This window comes from Priapulus caudatus, unplaced genomic scaffold, assembly GCF_000485595.1.
Source record: "Priapulus caudatus unplaced genomic scaffold, Priapulus_caudatus-5.0.1 Scaffold331, whole genome shotgun sequence".
In the NCBI taxonomy this organism is placed as follows: Eukaryota; Metazoa; Priapulida; class Priapulimorpha; order Priapulimorphida; family Priapulidae; genus Priapulus; species Priapulus caudatus.
Genome location: NW_014577392.1, coordinates 151,776 through 175,178, shown reverse-complemented (window position 1 = coordinate 175,178; position 23,403 = coordinate 151,776). Strand labels below are relative to the sequence as shown.

Here is a 23,403-nt window from a genome sequence, read left to right as displayed (position 1 = left end):
TGGTACAAATCCTGTACACGCCCCTGCCGAGCAAATTGCCAACATTGAAAAACGAACCCCCCCCAATAGAAAGCTGGCTACGGGCCTGCATTTTATATTAGAAAATATGGTCTGGTTAATATATATATAAATATACCACTAAAAATCACCTTTTCCATAGTATTTTTGATATCAGGCCATTTCTGTCCTTGAAGATGGCTCATGAGCATGATAAAATTACCTAGGAATATTGGTGCAAAGATAGTCTGAAACAAAATATTATAATTAAATAAGAAATATTTGACAAATTTAAAAGTCAGTTTTTTGTAGCTTTAAAAAGAAATACATATACAATTCAGCAAAGAGTTCAACCAAGACATTGACTTGTTTTCAGTAATTCTGAGAATAATAAATGAAAAATGCATTTCTATGCATGGTGTGGATTGTAAAGAAATCAATATACCTGATCAAAGAATACTTTTTTCAAAGCAACAGACTTTCCTGTTGTTCCAAACAGTCTCTCTAACGCCAGGTACCACGTTCGGAGTGCCGGTCCCTAGAACATTAATTGTAATATATATTTTTATCCTTATTCCACATATAACAAATTTTGACATTTTTAGTAAACAGCCACCAATAATAGATGTACATGCCCACTGTTTTCATTTTTCGAAATTTAGATAAAACCTAACCATGCCAAATCTGTCTGTTCTGACAAAAATGCAAAATGTGTCATTGATCTACACATGAAAGGCAAAACCAGTTCAACAGAACACTTTTATTCTCGTTTATAGGAGGTAAATATTTTATTTAATGTAGTTATTTTAAGATATGTTTTTAAAAAATATGCTCGAGCTAAAACATTACTTACAATTACACAGAAACCAACTAAGGTGAACCTTGTACATCTTATCCAATCATAGTGCCTCAGTTCCTTCTTCTCTACAATGAGCTGTGCAATACAGTCCCCAGCTCCACACAGAACACCTAAAAACGTAATTGTAGTTTATTGAAACAAAATATTTAAAGTGGACTACATAATAGTTCCACTTTTCCGATTTCCTAATTGATTCATACACCTGTAACATTACGTGTTAATTATAAACTTGTGCTCAGGAAAATTCTACATGAAAATCTCAATTAGGCCTACACGTGCTCCATTATATATACTAGACACTCAATCAGTGTGTTAAGGCTATAACCGTTATTTAACAAATGATCAAGTAACTAATTAGAGTTTCTTATAAGATGTGTTAATTTGCTTGCTGCTGGTGAACAATTACAATACTACAACATATTTGGCCTGATGGAATACTGGCAGGGCAAAAATTTGACTAATTTCAAAAGAAGAAAGAAGAGAATAGATGAGAAGTGAAGAAGGGAAAATTAGAGTAAAAAGATGGAAATCAGGAAGAAGATGGAAGAAGAGCTAGGCTGGTACAATGAAGGAAGGAGAATGAGGAAGGGGAGTAGGGGAAATTAAAAAGAAGTGTATGCAGCATTGCAGCCAGTTCAGGAAAATGTGAAATAAGAGATTGGATAGGAGAAAGAAAAGGATGAGCTGGGCAGTGGGAGCTAGATGATTTAGGTATAAGTCTAAGAGATGAAGATGGTAAGCTAGAGAAAGGAAATTAGGTAATACACGAAAAGATAGTATAAATTAATGGTGACAGAAGACAATAGGAAGGAATAGAATTTACTTCTCTTCTGTGGAATTCTCTTTCTCCATCAATTCCTCACATGTAATTAATTCTTCCCTAGCTCTGTCCCATCATGCAATTTCCATCCTGTTCCACCTTCATATACTGCCTCCTCAACATCCTAATGTTCTACCTCTTCTCCACATGCTTCATCTGCCTGCTCTCCTTCTAACCCCACATACATTACCTGCAATTATCCTGCAATTCTTCTACTGCTACTTCCTCCTCTGCACCTTAATCTCATTCACCGTCTTTTCTTGATGCTTATTTGTACGTAGTACATTGGTAATTGAGTTTACATAACAATAAGTAACACTTGAGCTAATATCAAGTGTGTGAGGGAAGGATTTTACAATTCATTATAACATAAATCACCTGTTGTTGCCAACTGTGTCTTCCAAGGATGTTTACTTAGAACATGCAGATATGATCGCCAAAATGTAGCCATGGCTTAATAAACTGGTCTGCAAATGAAATAATATAGATTAAATATTACCATAATGTAACATTGTTTAATACACATTACAATGGCACAGGAGCACCCATGTGTATGATGCAGTGAGTCTGTCTATAGCACCAATAAATATCTGTGTAACTAATGTACAACTCTAACCTGTGCACTATGTCTTATTGCATATTATTGCATATATAGCTAATGGATACGTGCAGTGGGGTGAAGTACAATTTAGTACCCTATACATCAGTACTATCATTAAACCGAGCTATAGAACTATATGCCCTCGTTTGTTGATTATGGCACAAGCAGTAAAACCTGTGAAGGTTCACTGGTAGAGCTAAGACAAAGTGGGCATGCTCACAGATACTTGGAACGTTTCTCTAATAAAATCAGGAGTGTCATAATAGATCTATATATTAGAGAGAAGAATGTAGAATATTATAGAACAGATAGAAGAGTCAAGAATATAAAATTGTTTGTGCACAGCGACGTGCATTCGGTGTACTTGTGTGTTGCAGAGAAGATTTGAACAACATTTACAAGAAATTATCAGTAATGTTTTGAGTGTGCTTCTTTACAGAGCAGAAAGCTGGAAGGCAACAAAAGAAATCACTCAAAAACTCTATGCCTTCGAAACAAAGTCATTACGGCGGATCCTCAAGATACAGTGGCCAAACACAATTACAAACGAACGACTCTACCAAATTAATCACACACACACAACCATTGGGAAATATAATTAAAAGAAGAAGATGGACTTGGCTCGGTCATGTCGCACGGTTGGAAGTAGCTCTAGTACTATAGCCCGCGTTCATTAACTGCCGCAGGCCGTTCTTGAACGCGGGCTATAGTACTAGAGCTAGGATGGAAGGTGATATAGCAAAAACAGCACTTAGATGGATGCCAGAGTCAGACGGGAGGAGAAGAAGGGGAATACCCTAGGAGACCTGGATAAGGACCATAGAGATGGAGATGCGGATGTGTGACCTGTCAGTGTCAATGTCAGGGTGCAAAATTAACGGGAGTCCGGAGTCAAATACTCCCTGATTTACTGTCGGACTCCCTGATTTGACATATGCAGGAGTCCGTCTGACTCCCTGAAAATTCTGCCATACTAACTAGTTCGTTCCAGAGCACGGCCTCGCAGAATTACTGTATTTGTTCAGCTAATGTCCAAAGAAAATTTGGCAGACGTGCAACTGCATCAATGCATGAATCTTAAAAATAAGCACATGCGTTATTGTTAATATCTTTAATTTTGAACCTCAGACTGCGGACTCCCTCTTTTTGAGGAACGGACTCCCTTGTTCAAAAGTTAATTTCTACCCCTGCCATGTCCTGAGGCGTGTTCAGGAGAGCGAACGCTCGATGCGAACGCTCGTTGCACGAACGCAGCGCCTCTTGAACGACACGCGAGCGCTCGCTGTGCGCTCGCTTGATCAAAGATGGCGGCCCCCATGGAGGGTTACTCAGCAGATTTTAATCGCGAGATTTTAATGTCTTCGAACAAGTACTGTTAAACGAATTAGCAGACGAAATTGATACGAATTGAATTTAGAAGTAAATGAATAAATGAAAAATTAAATAAAGTTGAAATAGATTGCAAATTGACGTCAGAAATGTTAGATTCGCATTCGCCAGATTTCCCGTCGCCATCTTGTAAACAACTCGTGCGCTGAGCGAACAGCCTTTCAAACTACGCCGTAAGGAACGCTGTAAGTGTAACTTCAATCGTTATTCACTTCTTAAAAGATTGTTTTTCAGAAACCCGCTTCATTCCACTTTCGTAAATAACATTCGCCATTTACAAACAATCAGACCAATCAGAGTGAGTCTATCAGCCCTTCTGCAGCGCCACAGATACAAGCGAGAACCAGGCTATTATAACACTCGCTCTGATTGGTCTGATTGTTTGAAAATGGTAAATGCAGGGTTCTCCCTACGTTGCGCAACTGGGGCGCGCGCGCCCCGTTTGGGAAAACTCCCCCCTGTTTCAATCGTTGCGCCCCGTTTAAAATACCTCCGCCCCGATTAAATTACACCACAATAAAAGTTTGCCAGCGAGGGAATCGATCGTCAAGAATTCCCATTCGACCAGGACACCCGGCACGTGTATTTTTACCGTGCCACGCATGCACTGCAGACAATACACAAGTACAAACAGTCAACCTGTCCCACACCACTAACTGTACACCGACTCGGCTATCTTATATATACAAGAACCCCAAATACCGTCTATGGTGTGGTGACGATTTTACGCATTAATTAGTGGTACGGTAAAAAAACACGCCCCCCGGACCCCCCCTCCCCCTTCCCCTCCTCTCCCCCCTGTTTGAATTTCATCCTGGGGAGAACCCTGAAATGTTATTTACGAAAGTGGAATGAAGCGGGTTTCTGAAAAACAATCTTTTAAGAAGTGAATAACGATTGAAGTGAATGTATACACATATCTGTAGCAAGGTAAAGTCATGTAGAAGGGAACGGTAGGTTTTTTTTCGCGCCAATAGCGGCGTACGGGCCGCATTCGCAGCGCATGCATTTTGCATGCGATCTCACGAAATTTCAATGAACCCCGTTCTGTCCCAATATAATCTTCACCAAAATATAAAAAAGGTTATATGGGACAGAATTATTCGGTCTACGGTAGCAGCGGACCGACGACGTTGAAGATTGACGTTGTTGATTGTGTGCCATTCCAAGCACCTACGAGGGATAAGAAGATAAGATCAGTAATAATAGGCAAAAAACGATAGTAGAGAAACACACTGGCAGGAAATACATTTCTTGCTTATTTACCTACCATTCTTTTTCTTTTTATTATTGAAACGGACCCAAGTGCCTGCGCCCGGTCCCTGTAGTCCGAGCCGACGCAGAACCCAGTTATGGGTAAACCCGCACCCTCAGATTAGCAAAGCGGAGTTTACGTCTGCATTTGCGGACTAGGTCCCTGATGCCCGTGGGCCGTGCCGTGGGCCGCAGGATACTAATCAAGGCAATTCACTAATTGGACACAAATTACTACATTTCCAAAATTTTCACAAACATATCGTCTATATGAAATACCTGCACCGGAAGGCAATCAGAAATCCCTGATAGGCAACTAAGGCATTGCAAAATGCAGAAAGTCGCATATAACAACAAAACTACTGAGATCAAGAATGTATATGTGAAGTTTAGACTGGTACTCGCTCCCACCTCGATTACTCGATGGGTGTCACTCTTGTGGGTTACCTAAGCCGAGAAATGAGACCGGGTACCAGTCTATGTAAAATTACGCACAACAGCGCCATCTCGTGGTTACTTTGGACCGCATCGGCTGCAGGTGGGCGCTATAATTACCGCTATAACAACCGCGGGAACTTTTTACGCCGGGAGGAACAAGATGTGAAGCCGTGTCTGTACTGTAGTGTGATGCGCATACAAGGCAGTACTAAATATATTTTGGAGATTTTATATATTATCAGAATTCATAACACGTAAATTTCTATAAATAATGTATCAGGAATTTTAGGATATAATCAAGAGTGGATAATATCTCTATTATCTCTATTATCTCTCTCTTGATCCACTCTTGATATAATGTATCATAACTTTAGGATCAGCAATAAGGGAAGAATGCCAATTAAACACATTCTTTAATATAGTTGAATACTCGTGAAGTTAGGCTGGAAAAGCGTAAGCAGTATTGCAAATTAAAAGCCTTTCAATGGTAGGTGCTGCAAAACTAGGAAAATGGGCAGACGGTGCTGAGCTGGCGGCAGTAGGGAAACTCTTTAATTGGCTTTCATTTACGATCGCGGATGAAATGATTCTCATGAGATTCTCGCGGATTCAATTATTTTCGGGTGATTCTCGGCCTAATTATGATTTGATGCTGATGAGATGAAATGCAGCATGCGTATGCGGGGCAGAAATTTTCTACGTGCAGCTTACTTATATAGCATTACGAGTAATAAGTACCGGTGGTGTTAAATATATGCCCACCTGGGCCGCACGGCAAATATGCGCGATGTAGGCGAAACACACACGGGCGCGCGCGCACACGCAGAATCGCAGATATAAACCACTCCTGATATCGCTCTCTCTCTCTTTCTCTCTCTCTCTCTCTCTCTCTCTCTCTCTCTTCTCTTCTCCTCTCTTCTCTCTCTCTCTCTCTCTCTCTCTCTCTTCGTTCTTTCTCTTTCTCTCTCTCTCTCTTCTTCTCTCTCTCTCTCTCTTCTCTTTCTCTCTCTCTCTCGCTCTTCTCTCTCTCTCTCTCTCTCTCTCTTCTCTCCCCTTCTGGGTGTGTGTGTGTGTGTGCGTGTGCGTGCGTGCGTGGCCGCGTGTGTGTGTGTGTGTGTGTGTGTGTGTGTGTGTGTGTGTGTGTTGTGTGTGTGTTGTGTGTCTGTGTGTGTGCGCGGCGCGCCTGTGTGTGAATGTGTGCGTGGGTGGGGTACGTGGTTGCGCGTCTGTGAGTTCATTCTCCTCATACGTAAGAATATTTATACCCGTTTTTTTTTCGCGCGAGCGCGTGCGAGTTCGTTCGTGGATGCTTTTAGTGTGTGTTCGTGGGTACTTGTGTTACAACAGAAAATTATATTACATAAATTATATTATAGGAAATTATAGAACCAACACGCACAATGAGCATAAACCAAAATTAGTAACCTACTGTATACATCAACAGTTAAATGACAAAATTCTGGCTTTCCAGTCGTGGCCAGGAATAGGTTTAGTCAGAGGTCGACTCTATGGACTTGCACGTGTCCGCAGTGCGCAACTGATATATATCGCTCTGCATATACCTTCTGTGGCATGGGAAACCGCGGTCGACACAGTAGGCCTACATCAAAATAAATATTGAGTTTCATCGTCTTCCCACCTCGATCGTCGATCTCACTGAACAACAGTCAAGAATGAGAAGAGCAACGGTTATTGTCGAGATTCGGAATATTGGCCCAATTTTATTATCTCGGATCCGAGAAATGGCAGAAAAAATATTCGCGATTCGGGGAAAGAAGTCACTCGAGAAGCGGGGAAAGCCCTGAAAGAAATTCTCGTGCAAAAAGATGATCAAGGCTTTAAAGATGCATAACTATTTCTTCCAGAATGGCATAGACACCACCAGTAAACTGTGTTTTCACAGTAAATATGGTTTATTACCTGAGAAATGCTGGTGTAATTTTCTGCGAATTAGAAATTGTGGTTTTAATCAACGGGAGCTGGAAAATTGCATATTTTTATCCGGAATACTGGGCATAGATTACTGAGTTGTATATAACAACAGTTCTTATATATACAACGAGTCATGTGTTATTATATACAGCTCAGTAGAATGGATGCACCACCGGGCACCATGCACCCACGCCCTTCTGTTCTCTCTCAAGAATCTTCCCTGTTCCTCTAAATGTATCAATCCTCCCCTATCTTCTTCTATTCCCCTCTAACCACACCCAGTTATCCACCATTTTTTCTTAATAGATATTCTAAGTACACGCACACACACGCACACGCGCACGCGCACGCGCACGCGCACGCACACGCACACGCACACACACACACACACATATATATATATATATATATATGCATGGCACTTCCTCTGTCCTCATGCGTTCCCTCTGCCTACTTTCCGCTGCCGCTTACTTTAAATTACTCTACCGCTGCCTATGTGGAAATTCGTAATAACACTTCCCGCGATGTGGCGCCACAGTAAGTCTTGTGAACGATCCCCGTTGCTTGCACGGAATAATTGATGCTGCTAACAGTGTGTGAGTAGCCTAGTGTTCATGTCTACGGTAAACTAGACAAAATACGTTTAATACAACATAGACAAATGATACGAAGCGGAATCAATGGCTTCGCCAAGCAAGCAAGAAGTCGGGTAAGTGACCAAACATTTCTTCGCGTAGGTCGTGATCTTGTATCTTGTATCTTAGGCGGCGTACAGTTGCCGCTGGCAGTTAATGTAAGCGGGCTATAGTACTAGAGCCTAGAGGCAGAGCTAAGCCTTATAGGTCCCTCTCCTGTCTTTCACAAAGCACTCTAAGGCAGGTGCGGGGATTATTTAAAGAAACAAGAAATTATGTCTACTGCCATTTCTTTAGACTTTAGATATTAATACTTCGAATTGACAATATCTTTCGTACATATATTCTACTGCTGTGCTGGTTTGAGTAACCCAGTGTAGCCCCCTCCCCAGTCTTCAGACTTCACTTTGTTCGCTGACCTTAGTTATATGTTAATGTTATAAAACTCACATTTATATATATACGACGTGGATATTCGTCCGAGAATCGGACACCTGTTCGTATGCGCTATTCGTCCGAGCAGTTGTTGCGCATGCGCTGTTCATGTTGCATGCCGCAGGCGCACGGCACGAGTGCCTGGGGTAGGAAGTGTGAAGGGGGGGTCTGGGGGGTCTCCCTCCCGAAAATGTTGAAATCTAGATGCTCTAAAATGCTAAATTGGTATGAGCGTTTTGCTACGGCAGCCCTACGGCTACGGCTGTGACGCCCCTGCATACATGCGTATGTGGTTATACACCATAGATAGTGTTTGGTACTATGACTCAAGTATATAAGAGATCCGAGTCGGTTTATAGTTAGTGTTAGGGTTAGGGTTAGGGTTGTGGTTGTGGATGGGGTTAGAGAGTGGGCAACTAGCATTATATTACATTTATGTAATACAACATGAACAGCGCATGCGCAACAACTGCTCAGACGAATAGCGCATACGAACAGGTGTCCGATGCTCGGACGAATATCCACGTCCTATATATAATACTATTAATAGGCCTAAATGTTCCAAGTTCTCTTTCATATTGTTATTGCCTAAATCACTGCCTACATAAATTGCACCGGTCATCACCGAAGTTATTTCTAAAATAGCTTTTGAGTTCTATCAATATCATGCATGTTTTACATTTAAAAGTAAAACGCGTGTCTGTAGGCCTAAATGACATTTCTTTCATATTATATTCCTTCTTTAGCCCATAAGTTTCTATGTTTATCATCTTCATTTTCGTTTTTCCTTTGGTTTTCATTTTATCTCTTGTTATTACGCTTTTTTAAATCGCAGTGGCTGGAGGTACGGCAGCCGTGACGTCGTTCGTTGAAGCCCATTTTTGGCGTTAGGGTTAGGGTTAGGGTTCTAGCTCATCTAAACTCTCAAATCGTGAATTTATTTCCCAAGGCGTTATTTCGAAATCTGGCGCCACCCGCCGCCCTCTTTGTCTTGTTATTACGTTAAGTATGAAAGCGAATGGACTGCCGTACCTCCAGCTTTGAGACATTAAGATACGGCTGCCGTACCCGTAGCCACAGCGTTTTAAAATAGCTTGTTTTACTTGTTTTTTTTCCAGGCTTTCTTTGGTTTTATTCCTATGGCTGAGAGTGATATTCCTAACTCGTAGTTATCTAAAATTTCCGAGGTTTCGTTTGCCCAATTCTTTTCTTCCTCTTTAGTCTGTTGTATGTATACTCTTTTCATTAATCTATTATTTTCCATATTAACTATGAATTGCAGAAGCATGAGTTTTTAGCTCACTTGGCATAGTCAGATGCAGCTTGTAGAATCGCATGAGCGTGCGTCCGTGCGTCCGGCCGTGCGTCCGTCAACAGTTGGGCACAAATCTAAACGGCTCGACGTACGGTCACGATATTCGGGACATGGGGGGGGGGTAATCCGAAAACGAGTTGGGAAAGCGAAATTTGAGGTCACAGGTCAAAGGGCAGTGGGGGAAAGGTCAGATATCAGACATTTTCTGAGGACATGGCCTAATGGACAGAGTGAAAAACTTTTTTGTTTCAGTGGCTGCTGACTTACCATTTTTATCACTTTATTGAAAGGACCATGAAATGTGCTTTCCACTGACGTGCGAAGAGTAAGTGTCTGATAACCTTTTGACCCTCAAGAGGCGGGTTAAACATGGATTCCTCAACTGCCTCAATTACCTCACAGTGTTGTCATATTCATGGCACATCCATAATCTATAAACCCAATAAGCCTGAATAGCCGAACGCGTAGAGCACAGGCGTGACGGCTGAAAGGTCATTGGATCAAATCCCATCTGTTTTTTAATTATTTTCCTGTTTTCTGTATTTTTCTATCTTTATCCATTTAACTATTTTTTCCCAATTAACGCAAATATTTACATGATTTATTTACAACAATTTAATAACAACAAATAATTTAATGTTAAAAACGTTATCCATTGCAGAAATAAACTTTTACAACAATTACATTTTTTTTTAAATAGGGTTAGGGTCACAATGCACCATAAAACAGGAGTTTCAGGCATGCGATTTGTATCAACCAATGGGATTTGGGAGGTATACAGAATGCACAAGGTTGCTGAAATGATGTGTACGCAACTGCATATCTGCGCCTAACAAAGGTGTCACTACGCACGACTTAAATGTTACGTTTATAACTGTAGCAACAGACCTCAGATGAGCCCAGACGCTCTGCGGCTCTTGTTCTTTCACTTGTCAAATTTGTCTGGTGTTTACGTTTTGTTGTTTGTCTTTACTCAAGATTTTCTTTAGGTGTCTTTTAATTTCAAATAAATTTTTAATTTCTTTACTTAACCAGGAGCGATGTCTTTCTCTTGGCTTGGAGAAGCATTCAGTTATTTTCTGTTTTAGACTCTTCGCCCATGAAGCAGAATGCAGTCGTGAATTGCTAGTCGTGATGCAGAAGATCTGCTTCGCGATAGTTACCATTACGTTAGAGTCGCGTTAAACCATAGACATAGAATACAATCTTGTATTCTATGTCTATGGTTAGACTTAGAGTAATATAGTAATAGTATTAGTAATACCGTATTTACTTCATATATAACTTAAGACGTTTCGATGAAGTAAATCAGATGCACCCCAAATAATTTTGAACAAAATAATCAGAATTTTGACATTACACGCATTGCACAGTGACAATGTTTTGACGTTGCACAATAATATTAAGTCGTAACTGGAAATGAAAAAGAAAATCCGGGCTATCTCGTGGCCAACAAAGTTACAAACGAATTACATACAACCCCCATTTTAACAGTAACAAACTCATTTAATACAGTGGACCCCCCCCCCCGTTTTTACGCGCCCCGATTTAACGCGAATTCGGATATATAATATTAACGCGATGAGTCGTTGGACCCCCTTGGCCCTTTTTTTGCTCTTATATAGCCATGGCATGTATATATAATTCGGATTTAGCACAACGTACCTCGCTTTTTTCGCGAAGACATTTTATGGACCCCAACCATCGCGTTATAAGGGGGCTACACAGCCTACACTGTAACTCTAAAATTTTATACCACAAACTGGGATTGTCTGCCATGGCGGCATATACCCAGGGCCGTAGCTAGCAGGGGGGGGGGCAGCTGCCCCCCACCAAAAAAAAGAACCCAGTGAGGAATAATGGGAACTTAAGATTAGAAAATACTCGCTTAACCGTTTGGGGAGTTTTAGGTATGTAACCTACCTGAAATGGCTGGAAATGGCATTTCAGTGCTTCTATATTTCAAAATTTTATGGGGGAGCATGCCCCCAGACCCCCCTAGAAGCGAGCGCCTCTGGCCTCTGGCCTCTATCCTCTGGCCTCTGGCGCTCGTTCATCTTGCCCCCCCCCATACATTAATTCCTAGCTACGGCCCCGAGGCCATAGCTCTCATGAAAATTGAAAAGGTCAGCGGTGTTGCATACAATGATGCATCCCTAGCTGGCCAGGTGCTACTTCAACTACTTGATAAACAAACTTTATTACAGTATTGTAAACTCATTAATTAAACTAGGTTCAGCATTAAAACATGTGCATTTTAGGTGGAGCTGCATGTGCATTTGGATGGAGCTGTCAGGCCTTCAACAATCTGGGAACTAGCACAGTAAGTATTTACAGTGAAGACTGATGATGTAATGTAACATGTTAAAGTGATTACGTCACCGTAAATAGTAAAACTTAAAAAAATATTTCAGTAATTCTGTTCACTTTTTATGGTTAAATTGCTGCATTATACTTCTTATTTTTCTATATTGTTTGATGTAAACATACACTGGTGACTGATACATAGCCCATAGCAAGCAATTATTAATCAGGATAATAATATCAAATCGTGCAGGTTTTTTGGATTTTTAACTAGTTGAGAAACAATCTTATCAGGTAAGAATTTGACGATACATTTAGTCCCGTTAGTACTTACTTTTAATGTAAAACAATGGCAACAATTTTTTTTACAAATATTACCATAGAAAATGCGTGACGTAGTCAATTTAAAATGCTGTTGAACAAAATAATTCTGTTAATCATTATGTCCTGCATTCCTAACACGTTCCACTTTAAAATGTGAAACGTGCAGTTGATTGACTGAATTGATAGCATGATTTATGATGATTCATCATAATTTTAATTGTGGGCAGTCAATAGCACATTTGGGTATCAGTAAAGGTTTTTTAATGTGAACTGAAAGTCAGAAATGCATATATTGTAACAGGAGCTAATAATGACAAATTTGTCATTATTAGCTCCTGATTGTAAGAAGAGACAGAAATGCATGTGTGCTTGTGCATTTTGCAGCACCAAAGGTATTACATTGCCTGGCGCTAATTTCGAGGAGTTTAAGCAGAAGATCAATGCTCGTGGATCTGGGAGTTTAACCAAGTTTCTAGATGCATTTAACATTTTCATGCCAGTAATACTGTAAGTATCAATCTCTTGCCATGCATATAGGTGCGGTTCGGTATACACTATTATGTTTTAACTGTGGCATAAATGTGCACATTGTCATCGTCGACATTATCCATTCAACTGCTGGGCAGATCTTGAGGTATTTCATCTGTAGTTTTTTCAATTTTTTCAGTTTCTTTAGTTTTTTCAACAGCTTGTCACTTTGAGCATTTACATCATTTGGAATTTGTTTTACTAAAGTTTTCCATCTTCCGTGTATATGTAGTACTGCTGGGTGCAACATGTTTACAAGTGGAGTAATACATTACAAATGTTAGCATTGTTCCCTACGGCAACTACACTGCTAACTTAGTCAAACCCCATTTTAAGATGACAGCTGTTGGTAAAGTACTTTACTGTTTTCTATGAAAGAGTGAGGTCGACTGCCTGGCGGGTTTTCCCAACCATGCAAAACAGTTTGTCTAGAATGTTGATAAATTCATCTTTCTTTTTTTCATCTTTGCAGAAGAATGTCAACCCACTCACTCCTTTATAAAAACATAAATTCATTTGTGTTCATTCATTGTCAATGTTTGCAGTTCATCACTGCATACTCGTGTATGGTGTACGGTTTATCAATTTAGTCCAACCATATGTCGGTTTACAAACACACACCATATTTTTCGCCAACCATACACATTGTAACGCCACCAACATGTTATTTATAAAAACCTTATCTTACTTTACAGCAACACGTGTACATTTTTCCTACCAACAGGATTCGCGCGCTACCGAACCAGGGTGGAACCCGCCACCGAACCACGGATTCGCGCGCCGCCCCCCACACTAGTTTGCTAAACCAACACTATACTAGTGCTGAGAGGGTCTATGTCCCCCGGGGTACTGCCGGAACGTACCCTGGTACTATCTAATATGCCGGACCGTACCTCGTCTACTCCACTAACGAGTCTAGGGAGTCGCCTACGCCTACTCCCTAACCCTAACCCGAACCCTAACCTTAACCTTAACCTTAACCTTAACCCTAACCCTAATCCTAATCTTAACCATATCAAGTAGTGACCAGGGTACGTTCCGGTATACCGGACCGTATCCAGGGTATGTTATGGCAGTACCCTGGGGGACATAGACCCTATGAGCTATACTAGTAGTTGGTCAGCGAACGATACAAGTATAGTTTGTGCAGAAAGATGGTTTTCCGCGTGCAGTGTGCAACCTTTGACCTGCGTACGTGGCGCGATAACGTAGCCTCGGGGCATATGGCGGCCACCGATTCCGAACCCCCCAACGCCCTGAAGAGGGAGTTAGAGAGTAATTGGTATAAATAATGTTACATGGGTTATTGCAGCTGCATGCTCAGGCTATTGCCAATATATTACTGTTTTTCTCTACTCTAGTAATGGGAAAAAATAATGCCATCATGGAAATGAAATGAGATGAAAAGGCAGACAAACGTGACTTTACCTTCGCATGGCTATCTGTAATTGAAGTTTGCAACCTGCAGCCTTGCTATCCTGTGCAAGGTTCCATTTGTCCACTATGTACACATGACAAGACATTGCACATGGTGCCGACTCCAGCAACCTACACATGATAACACTCATAACCACTCACTGCATGCACATTGTTTATTTTTGCGATAGACTTTTACATTGATCATACAGACTATAGGTTGATATCTCAAACCCTACTAACCTATTTTACCCATCATTTATATTTGCATAGAGGTGACTTACAGGCTATCTACAGAGTTGCGTACGAATTCTGCGAGGACTCGGCTAACCAGGGAATAGCTTATGTGGAGGCACGATACTCTCCCCATCTCCTGGCAACCACAGTACCGGACAGTCCATGGAAAGTGATGGTCTGTTCTCTAATATTCTGCTTTACTGCATTATAATTATTGTTATTATCACGACTTTAGCCAAAAAAAGTTTGAGTTTGTGCAATCAGCTGAGCTGCTGCATGGTGGCTATCTGGTAGGAATAATCTGTGCCTTGGGGAATTGTACATTATCCCTTAGACAACCACATTGCGTTTACTTTTGATTGCGAACCAATGAAAAGGCATGTAAATGCCTTCGGTCATTTCCATGATAACAGCAATGGTTCTGTTTTGGACAATATGCCCATTTATGCCCCCAAGGGAACTGTTGTTCTCTTTTTACTAATTAGAATATATAAGTCATCAGTCATCCCCATGAGTGGTGAAAATTTAAGACTTGTCTAGGTCGCAGAAAAATAATGTTGTACTGCAGAATTTTATCAGAAGGTTGCCCAGAATGCGAGGGTATGTTTGCGTACCCAAACACTCTGTAATCAGTGCATTCACTACAGTTTGAGTGCTACGATTAAGCTAATATAATTACCAATACTAATACCCTATTACTAATACCAATACTAATACTATACCTAATTACTAATATAATTACCATTTTATCATATCCTAGAATTCTGCTACATCTTTTTTACCACAAGCATGTAAACTACAGCAATCTATACTTAAACCTACAAGAAACTGCTAGGAGAAGAATTGCAGTTCTTTCCTCAACTATTTGCTCCGAATCTTTATGCTCATAATGCACAATAGAGCACCATTTTAGTATCAGTTTCCGAGTAAACGAATCCCAAATTTTGGCGCTTCATGCAATAAGTTGGGCCCTTAAAATTTGGGCTGGACCCCTAATATTTTTGGCTCACCTTGACATCGTCAAGATGAGCTATTGCCATGGGTCGTCGTCCGTCGTACGTCCGTCCGTCCGTCCGTCAACATTTGGCTACGGTCAACGATAACTCAGGAACCGTTTGACCCACATGTTTGAAATTGGGTATAGTTGTTACTGCTATGGGAGAGGTTTGAACGTCCTATTTTGGAGCACGCCAGTCTACGTACTTTCGAGCCACGGCAATTTTTTGGCAAAAATGGGAATTGCCATTAGTCAGTTCAGGTTCAACGGATTTTGCTCATTTTTGGTATGTGAATGAATAAGGGCTAGGGGTTTTGATATTTAAGGTAAAAAAATGCAAATTAGGTAGGTTTTGGCAATTATATAGCATATTATATAGACATGCAGATAACAGTCTGTGGTGTCACACTCGTCTGGTTCGTTTTACAAGATTTCATTGACAATATCTTTAATGCAAAATTGGTATTTCCTCTCCACCCTGCCGATAAAACGTCTATATTAGAGTAAAGTTTTACAAAACATGTCGGAACGCAGCATAACCTATTTATTTCGAACGCAATCGCTAAGAAACATCAAAGCGGGTATAGCGCCATCTACCGTCACAAATGTGATTCATTTTAGTTTATAAATTATTATTGCGATATACAGATGGCAACCGTGTGCTACCGCCTAGAAAAACTCATACGAAGTAAACACTTCCATGCAACCAATTAACCTTTGACAAAAGTTGTGTTATGGGCAGGGAAACACCATTGTCACGTGGTATATAGCAGCTACGTGGAATAAGCGTATCCTCTCAATCTTGCACGTTACACATCGGGAGCTCCGCTTTTAGGCAGTGCCTAAATCTGAATATTATAAAAACGTTAAATCATTTAGGTGTAACGCCATCACTTGCCCACATCTCAGACTTTCACATCTCAAACATTTATTTTCACATAAAAAATTACACATAATTATCAAGAGTATATATACTTCTCTTCTATACTTCTCCCATATATACTCTTCGTTTCTATAATGTACGTCGATGGTTGCTCAATTAAAACTGACTTCTTCTCACTCACTCATTTGTGTCCTTTTTTTGTGGTGAGCTACAGTGTCATTGACACTTTCATTACTTTAGGGGACCCAGGTGGCTACTACATTTTTCGTCACTGCACATTACACATTATGCAAGCCATCTACGTCAGTCGTGTAAATCTTGTTCATAATGCAGGTGGTATAGCACGACATTGTCTATACCTGTACTCGACTGTGGCATTTTTCATACATGTATATTTTTTCAGTCGTATATCCTGAATATAAAGCATGTCTTTCGCTTCTCGACCTTTTAAGCTTCAGCTTTTCGACAGGTTGTTTTGCTAGGTTTCTGACAAAGAATTGATATTGACTGAGCAAGTCAGAGGTTAAAATGATTGGACTTTGTACTTGGTGGAGACATTTCTCTTTCAAGTATGACAGGAAATTTTTTGTAACACCTTAATTTAGGTAATATGACCGGCGAGTATAACCAGATAAGAATTGTGTGTATACGTACACTACTTACAGCTTAAGAAGAACCTGTTGACCAGTAAGCAGAGTTCTGCCCACGGTGGGCGGCGGCGGGCGGGTGTGCCCGGCACTCGCGGTTGCCGCCCCCGCCCGGCATTATAAACGAGTCGGTTATCTCCGCCCGGCACTAATTTTTGTCCAGATAAAAAAAAAAATTAAAAAAAATTGTCAGTCTGATATATGGGCTTTTTATTGCTCAGAATGCAGGAAATTGAGTTTCAGACTATCCAAAATCAAAAAATTTTCGGGGGGCATGCCCCCGGACCCCCCTAGATTGGCTTCGCGCCTACGGCGTTTGCATCTTGCGACTGCATATGCTTACAAAAAATCAGTAATATAAGAAAATCTCCCTTATGAAGTTGAAACTAACAGATTTTGATGTTGTGGATTGTTTATTTCAGTGATAGTACCGATCTATCGAGTATGGAAGCATTTTATTATTTATGAAAGTGGATATGGTTTGTGGCAAAAAAGAGATTGAGCTTCCAGACATCTGCTCTCAATGGCAAGCTGAGTTGGCTAATATGAATCATTTCATCTCTGCAGCTCAGTCACTATGTTTAGACAAGACTGCAACTAGTACCAGTACGCACATTAAAAAAATTGTACTTATATAATTATGAAGATTATAAACTAGATATTGTGCATGGGAACCATGTATTTATTATCCAGGGTGATATTGTTAACATTATACAAAGCTGTTTGTTATATATGTCTTTAGAAATTATGATTATAGAAAGCTCACTAGCGTGACACCAATTAATTTGACTGTTTATTATTTCTAGGGAGATGTGACCCCAAAAATGGTAGTAGAGACTGTGTCTAAGGGGCTATCACAAGGTGAAAAAGATTTCAATATCAAAGTGCGTCAGATTCTGTGTTGCATCCGGCCATTTCCAGGTAATGCATCGGCCATACAAGATCTATATATATATGCACCCTAAAACGATGTTATTAAGTGTGACATCATGAACTGGTGAAAGGATATATTTAAAGGCCTTTTAACTAATGTGAGAAATTGGTATTTATATATGTAAGTCTTGTGTATACGTTATTTGCTGAAAACTTGTGGTGACATATTTTCAGATTGGTCGAGTGAAGTTGTGTATTTGTGCCAGGAATTTCGAAGCAAAGGAGTTGTTGGTATAGATTTAGCAGGAGATGAGAGCCAACCAACCCATCCTGATCATAAAAAGGCTTTCCAGGTTAGGTGCACTTTGAAAATTTTTTACTTTGCAGTGTGACACGTGTTTGGATTAGCTCTACGAACTCACATCTGTTATCATTCTTAATCTTTGTCTAGTGATAAACGTTTTTCCAGACTTCAATTTCACACCAATATTCAATGTGCTGCACTGCACCTGTCAATTGCACTGAGCAGTTTCTTGTTATCATGGATCAATGGTTGAAAGCTTTTTGATTTGTTCTTATTGATGATAGGAGGCAGCCAGACTAGGGATCAGCAGGACAGTTCATGCTGCAGAGGCAGGTCCTGCGTCTAATGCAAAAGCGGTAAATATTTAAAACTCTAAACGTGTGTTGCATTTGAGATGAAGTAACTAGGGTATGGGAGAAGAGAGAGAGTGTTGATCAGGACAAATGATCTATGTGTAGCATATCTGATATCTATGCTTACATAATGTTAAAGGGATCGTTTACTCTAGGTTCTAGGGTTATTTTCAGTTAATCTAGGTTAAAATTACACTACATAAAAAGTTTCATGGTTCAATCACCATTAGAAATATTATTAAAAAATGTTTTAAAACTAACGACTACAGTTTGATTACAACGACGGTGGCGCCACTCAAAGCGAATCTGATAAGTTGCGCAAAACCACTTCAGCCAAGGTCTACAGACCAAGGGTGTTTCTTATTTATTAATTTAAAAGCAAAAGGATTGTAATATATAAATTTGCCCTAAAAGGAATATCGTTCGGTTAAATAGCGTTTAGGTATAAATATAATTGCACTTTTGTGATTAGCCCTCGGTCTGAAACGTGCAAAATAAATTGTCAAATACGCAACTTGTTCGGGGTGGCAGCACGATTGCGGGTGTCATATGGCGCCGTTCAAATTTCGTAGCGTTGATGTGTAATTAATTATAACAATTAAATTATGTATCTGGTAACAAATACGTGTGGGTATAGATTTGTTATACAGTAAGTACAGTTGTATGCAGTAAAATCCTGGAGTCTACTATCCCTTTAATAGAATTGTGAAAATAAGCCAATTAAATTGTTTTTCTTAAGGTTTTCAACACTATGTGATCAACCTGTCACAGGCTGTGATCTGAATTTAAGCTCTATCTATTATGCATACCGACTTAGCAAGTTTACATAAACATTATTTGCAGTAGTGAATGAAAACACATTTTTATGCGTGTTACATGTTTTAAAATGTGTTTTTATTTACTCCCGATAGTATGTATATTAAAATTATTCTTTACTAAGTTTACTTAAGTTTACTAATAATAATTCTATGCGTATAATGGTATTTTTTGCTAATGGTGATGTATAGAGGTTGTAATAGCATAAGTATAAAAACTTTATCAATATTGTTTCTTAGGCTGTATATGAGTTACTTGCCCAGCGAATAGGCCACGGATATCATACAGTGGAGGATGAAGCAATATATCAGGATTTGCGAGCCAGGGATATTCACTTTGAAGTCTGCTTGCTCTCAAGTCAGGCCACAGGAGCAGTTACTTTGGACTGGTCCAAGCACCCTGCAATCAGGTATAAATACTATAGTACCTGTTGTCTATCATATTGTATACGAGTAAATCTAATTAAGTAATAGAAACATTGTTATGACTATTCCTTTACTGAAGTGCTGTTGTCACATGATGTAGGTTTTGGTGCACTTTCTAGATACTCTTTGTGTTTGTGAGATATCGGTGTAGATATCGGGTTATTGCAACAAAATCATGGAATAAAACTAGTGAAATTAAATAGCCTCGAGTATGGTGGCTAAATGGCCATTTAATTCTTCACTAAAGGCTGAATACTCTGATACTGATAGATTATTTCTCTGATAGCCTGGCATACAATAGCTGCGTGGGGATAACATAGCCATTTGGGCCATCATAATGTAAAGCCGGTTGACGTAATTTCCAGCTACAATGGAAAGAAATCGGACAAATAACTTAATTGTTGGAATAAATCAGTAATTATTATATCTGGGTTCATTTGTGAGGTAACATGAGTGAACTTGTGTGCCCAGGTTTGCAAATGATGATTTGAACTTCTCCCTAAATACGGATGACCCGACAGTGATTCAGAACACACTTGGAGATGAGTACGATGTAGGATTCAACAAGCTGCACTTCAGTGAAAGAGTTCTGGCACGTACTGTGAGTAATCAGAACATAATCAATTTTATTTTTGTTTGGCTGTCTGTACCTAGTTCTACCTATGTAGCCGTTCGCTCAGTAATAGGCATTTTTTTATTGCTGAGCGAAGAGCTACATCTATAAAATAGTATTTTCACAAAGGAGAGATTTGTTTTGAGTAGTAATTGTGGAAATGTTTTCTTTGCATTGTAGTGCAGTTAATAACACACTTTTTAGGGAAATTATTATGGTGGCTAAACAGTTCGGCAATATAATTATATTTGTGCTCATCACTTACTCTCTTAGTATTAAAACTTTCAAGAAACTGCATGGTACGTACAAGAATCTTTTGTAAGTAATATAATACCTGCTAGATGCCTGGATGTCTTTTTTCACGGAAACACGCTTTTCTTCACAGAACTTCAACGCTGCAAGGTCGTGTTTTTTGCCACGCGACGAAAAAGACGAGCTGCTGAACCATTTGAAGGAACAATATGGACTGCAGGAATGCTGCACAAGGCTGTAATGCAAACTTCCTCCATCTGACTACTATGCATATAGATGATATGACACTATATGATGGATGCCCGTGCTTACCAGCCGCCTGTAAAAGTTGCTGTTCTGTAAGTCTGCTCGTTGGTTGCTGGTCTCTATCAAATCTAGATTTTAAAATGATCGAGTTACAAGTTGATCAAAGTAATTTCAAATTCCGTTCCAGTGCCATCTAGCTTTAAGATTTCCTAGCTAACTTTTTAGGTTTCTAACAGAGCGAGCCTTTTGAAGTGATAGCAGGCATAAGCTATAAAAATAATTTGAATGGTTTCAAAGTAAATTTGCTGATGAAATTAAGTACTGAAATTCGACATCAAGCAGTAAAGCATTTAGTAGGGATATTTACAAAATGCTCTTCCAGTAAGGGAATTATTTCATGATGTTTTTTATAAGCATGTGAACGAGAATGCATCTAACTTTGCATATTACTGTCTTATGCACAACTCCCCTATAACCGTTTTTACACTACAGAACAGTGTCACTATTATGCACGCAAAAATTCTGTATTACAGGATCTACAGTCGAGCGCAACAGTGAAAGTAATGTACGTAATTTGGGTTTTCCCTAAGTATTGTCCATTATCATCTTCGTCCCCAATAATAAGGTGCATCACAACACTGGTAAAGTTATATCCATCAAAGGTCATGTTCATAGCATTGTATGTCTTGTAACTAATTAGAGTTCAGAATGTAAATTTTTTGCCAAATTTGTCCAAATCTTGTTAATCAAGCTCCAAAATTTGCTAAAATATTAATCTGTGACTCTATTTAAAATCTCTACCTCAGAAAAATCCATTAATGCTCTTACTTTTAAATTAAGCTAATTCTAGCTAGTGTATCGATGAAATACCATTGTTGATGGCATATACTGCCATCTTGCCATGCTGCCAAGTTTTTAATTTTGTCATAATATTATAACATATATAAATTTCTCGTGAAATAGACATTTTTAATAAAGGGTATCGATTCCCACTTTTTGATAAGACCTTTGGTGGCAATGAAACATCAGGTAGCCATATGATTGGCTATATCATGTCTTCAGCATGTCTTATAATTAGCTGTATGCTTTCTAATATTAAATGACATTCCAGGTCAGGACTTGCTGGCCCTCCATGTCCTCGCTATGTGTCGCGTCTTGATAAACCTCGTGAATTTCAGTCTCGTTTCTTTTATGCTCTCATGGCTGGGATGTTAATAGATCTTCTCCTTTAAATGTAATTGATGCTTCCCTGTACATTGAACTCGTCTATGCATTTGAAATAGGGAGTAAGAATACTGGGTGGCTGTGATTTTATTTCTCTTTAGGCCAAATGCACATAGTAAACTCCATTGTACCAGGAGTAGATAATAGGGAAGGAGTGTGACTTCAATAAACAAGGGAAATTTGTCATTTACTAGCCTTAGAATACCTACGATTTACTACGCCTAACTCAACCAACTTGAGCTCAAATCGTACACAGTACATTCGCCTAGCATCATGCGAAATCGAACTAGGGCATTCTGCCAGGCTAGAACGGTTTCCTAATATAGAGTTTGGCACAAATACGAAAATAACACGCTGTTTAGCACACTGCGTTACGTCCTTCTGTTGCATTTTCGCATTTCCGCAATTCAGGAACTAGGGCATTCTGCCAGGCTAGAACGGTTTTCTACGATAGAGTTTGGCAGCAATACGAAAATAACACGCTGTTTAGCGCACTGCGCTACGTCCTTCTGTTGCATTTTCGCATTTCCATAATCAGAATTAGCCCCGCCTTCTTCGTTGATGGGCGTGAATGGGGCATCAACGACGTGACCCGTTACTGCGTGTATAGGTGTTTGGCGAGACTGTTTGCTTTTCGTAAATAATGAAAGGCCCGGCCGATGCATTTCGCACCGAAGTGGAAAAATTAGGCATTTTTACCCGCTTTCAGAAGTGAACGAGTACGTCATTCATTGAACATTGAAGTTTTTCTTAAAATTAAATAATTCCGAAAATCCCTAACCACGCTACTCGATTGTTTTAGCCAATGAACGTAGCTGTGTGTGTGACGTCTTGCCCGAGCGCTTTATGCTTGGCTTAGCGGGCCTCGAAATGGATATCGGAGGCACGCACCTCTCAACACGCGTGTTTGTTTACATATAGCTTCTTTCATATTTCTCAGCATTTCTTAAGGTGCATGGAACATTTTACCAATTTAGTGGTGTCAGTTAGTCACGGATATGTCACAGTAAGTACTAACCGTATATGTTTCACATACGTTCACCTATTTTGCACTCAGGCGGTCGATCATTGTAAAAAATTGTGTGAAGATTTATTTTTATTGAGACGTTCCAAGTGCCTGTGCTTTCATCAGTCTTGTACGTCAATGCATGTGCGTCAAGAGCCATAAACTCAACACAATTTCATCTCTGTTATTGTTTACGCCTGAATGCGTGATTGATCAGGGAGGGGGTGCATGTAAGAGGGAGACATTTTCTCTGGGGTTCCGAAAAACACAATTCCACTTG

At 39.8% G+C, this 23,403-nt stretch overlaps 2 protein-coding genes across 5 annotated transcripts in view; one reads left to right on the top strand and one right to left on the bottom strand.

Moving 5' to 3' along the window:
* Nucleotides 1-5,319, bottom strand: part of LOC106809147 (protein Mpv17-like) — a 12,098-nt gene extending 6,779 nt beyond the window's left edge. For 2 of the 3 annotated variants that reach the window (XM_014812124.1, XM_014812127.1), the window contains exons 1-5: nt 5,200-5,319; nt 2,055-2,143; nt 851-966; nt 443-535; nt 150-245 (exon numbers count right to left, since the gene is read on the bottom strand). In XM_014812124.1, the coding sequence (XP_014667610.1) occupies nt 150-245; nt 443-535; nt 851-966; nt 2,055-2,127 (378 nt within the window). In that variant the 5' untranslated portion in view covers nt 2,128-2,143; nt 5,200-5,319. Of the gene's footprint in view, nt 1-149; nt 246-442; nt 536-850; nt 967-2,054; nt 2,144-4,936; nt 5,175-5,199 lie in introns of those variants that run through there. The other variant, XM_014812125.1, reaches the window with a different exon arrangement.
* A 2,528-nt stretch (nt 5,320-7,847) lies between these two features.
* LOC106809150 (adenosine deaminase-like) lies at nt 7,848-22,320 on the top strand. 2 transcript variants are annotated; one of them, XM_014812132.1, is made up of 10 exons: nt 7,848-7,999; nt 11,937-11,998; nt 12,688-12,810; nt 14,521-14,659; nt 17,818-17,932; nt 18,119-18,237; nt 18,473-18,544; nt 19,597-19,766; nt 20,254-20,383; nt 20,781-22,320. In XM_014812132.1, exons 1-10 carry the CDS (start codon nt 7,952-7,954, stop codon nt 20,886-20,888), a joined length of 1,086 nt encoding a protein of 361 aa, XP_014667618.1. In that variant the 5' UTR covers nt 7,848-7,951; the 3' UTR covers nt 20,889-22,320. The 2 variants fall into 2 exon arrangements, with proteins under 2 accessions (XP_014667618.1, XP_014667619.1); XM_014812133.1 differs by lacking the exon at nt 12,688-12,810.
* Nucleotides 22,321-23,403: the final 1,083 nt, after the last annotated feature.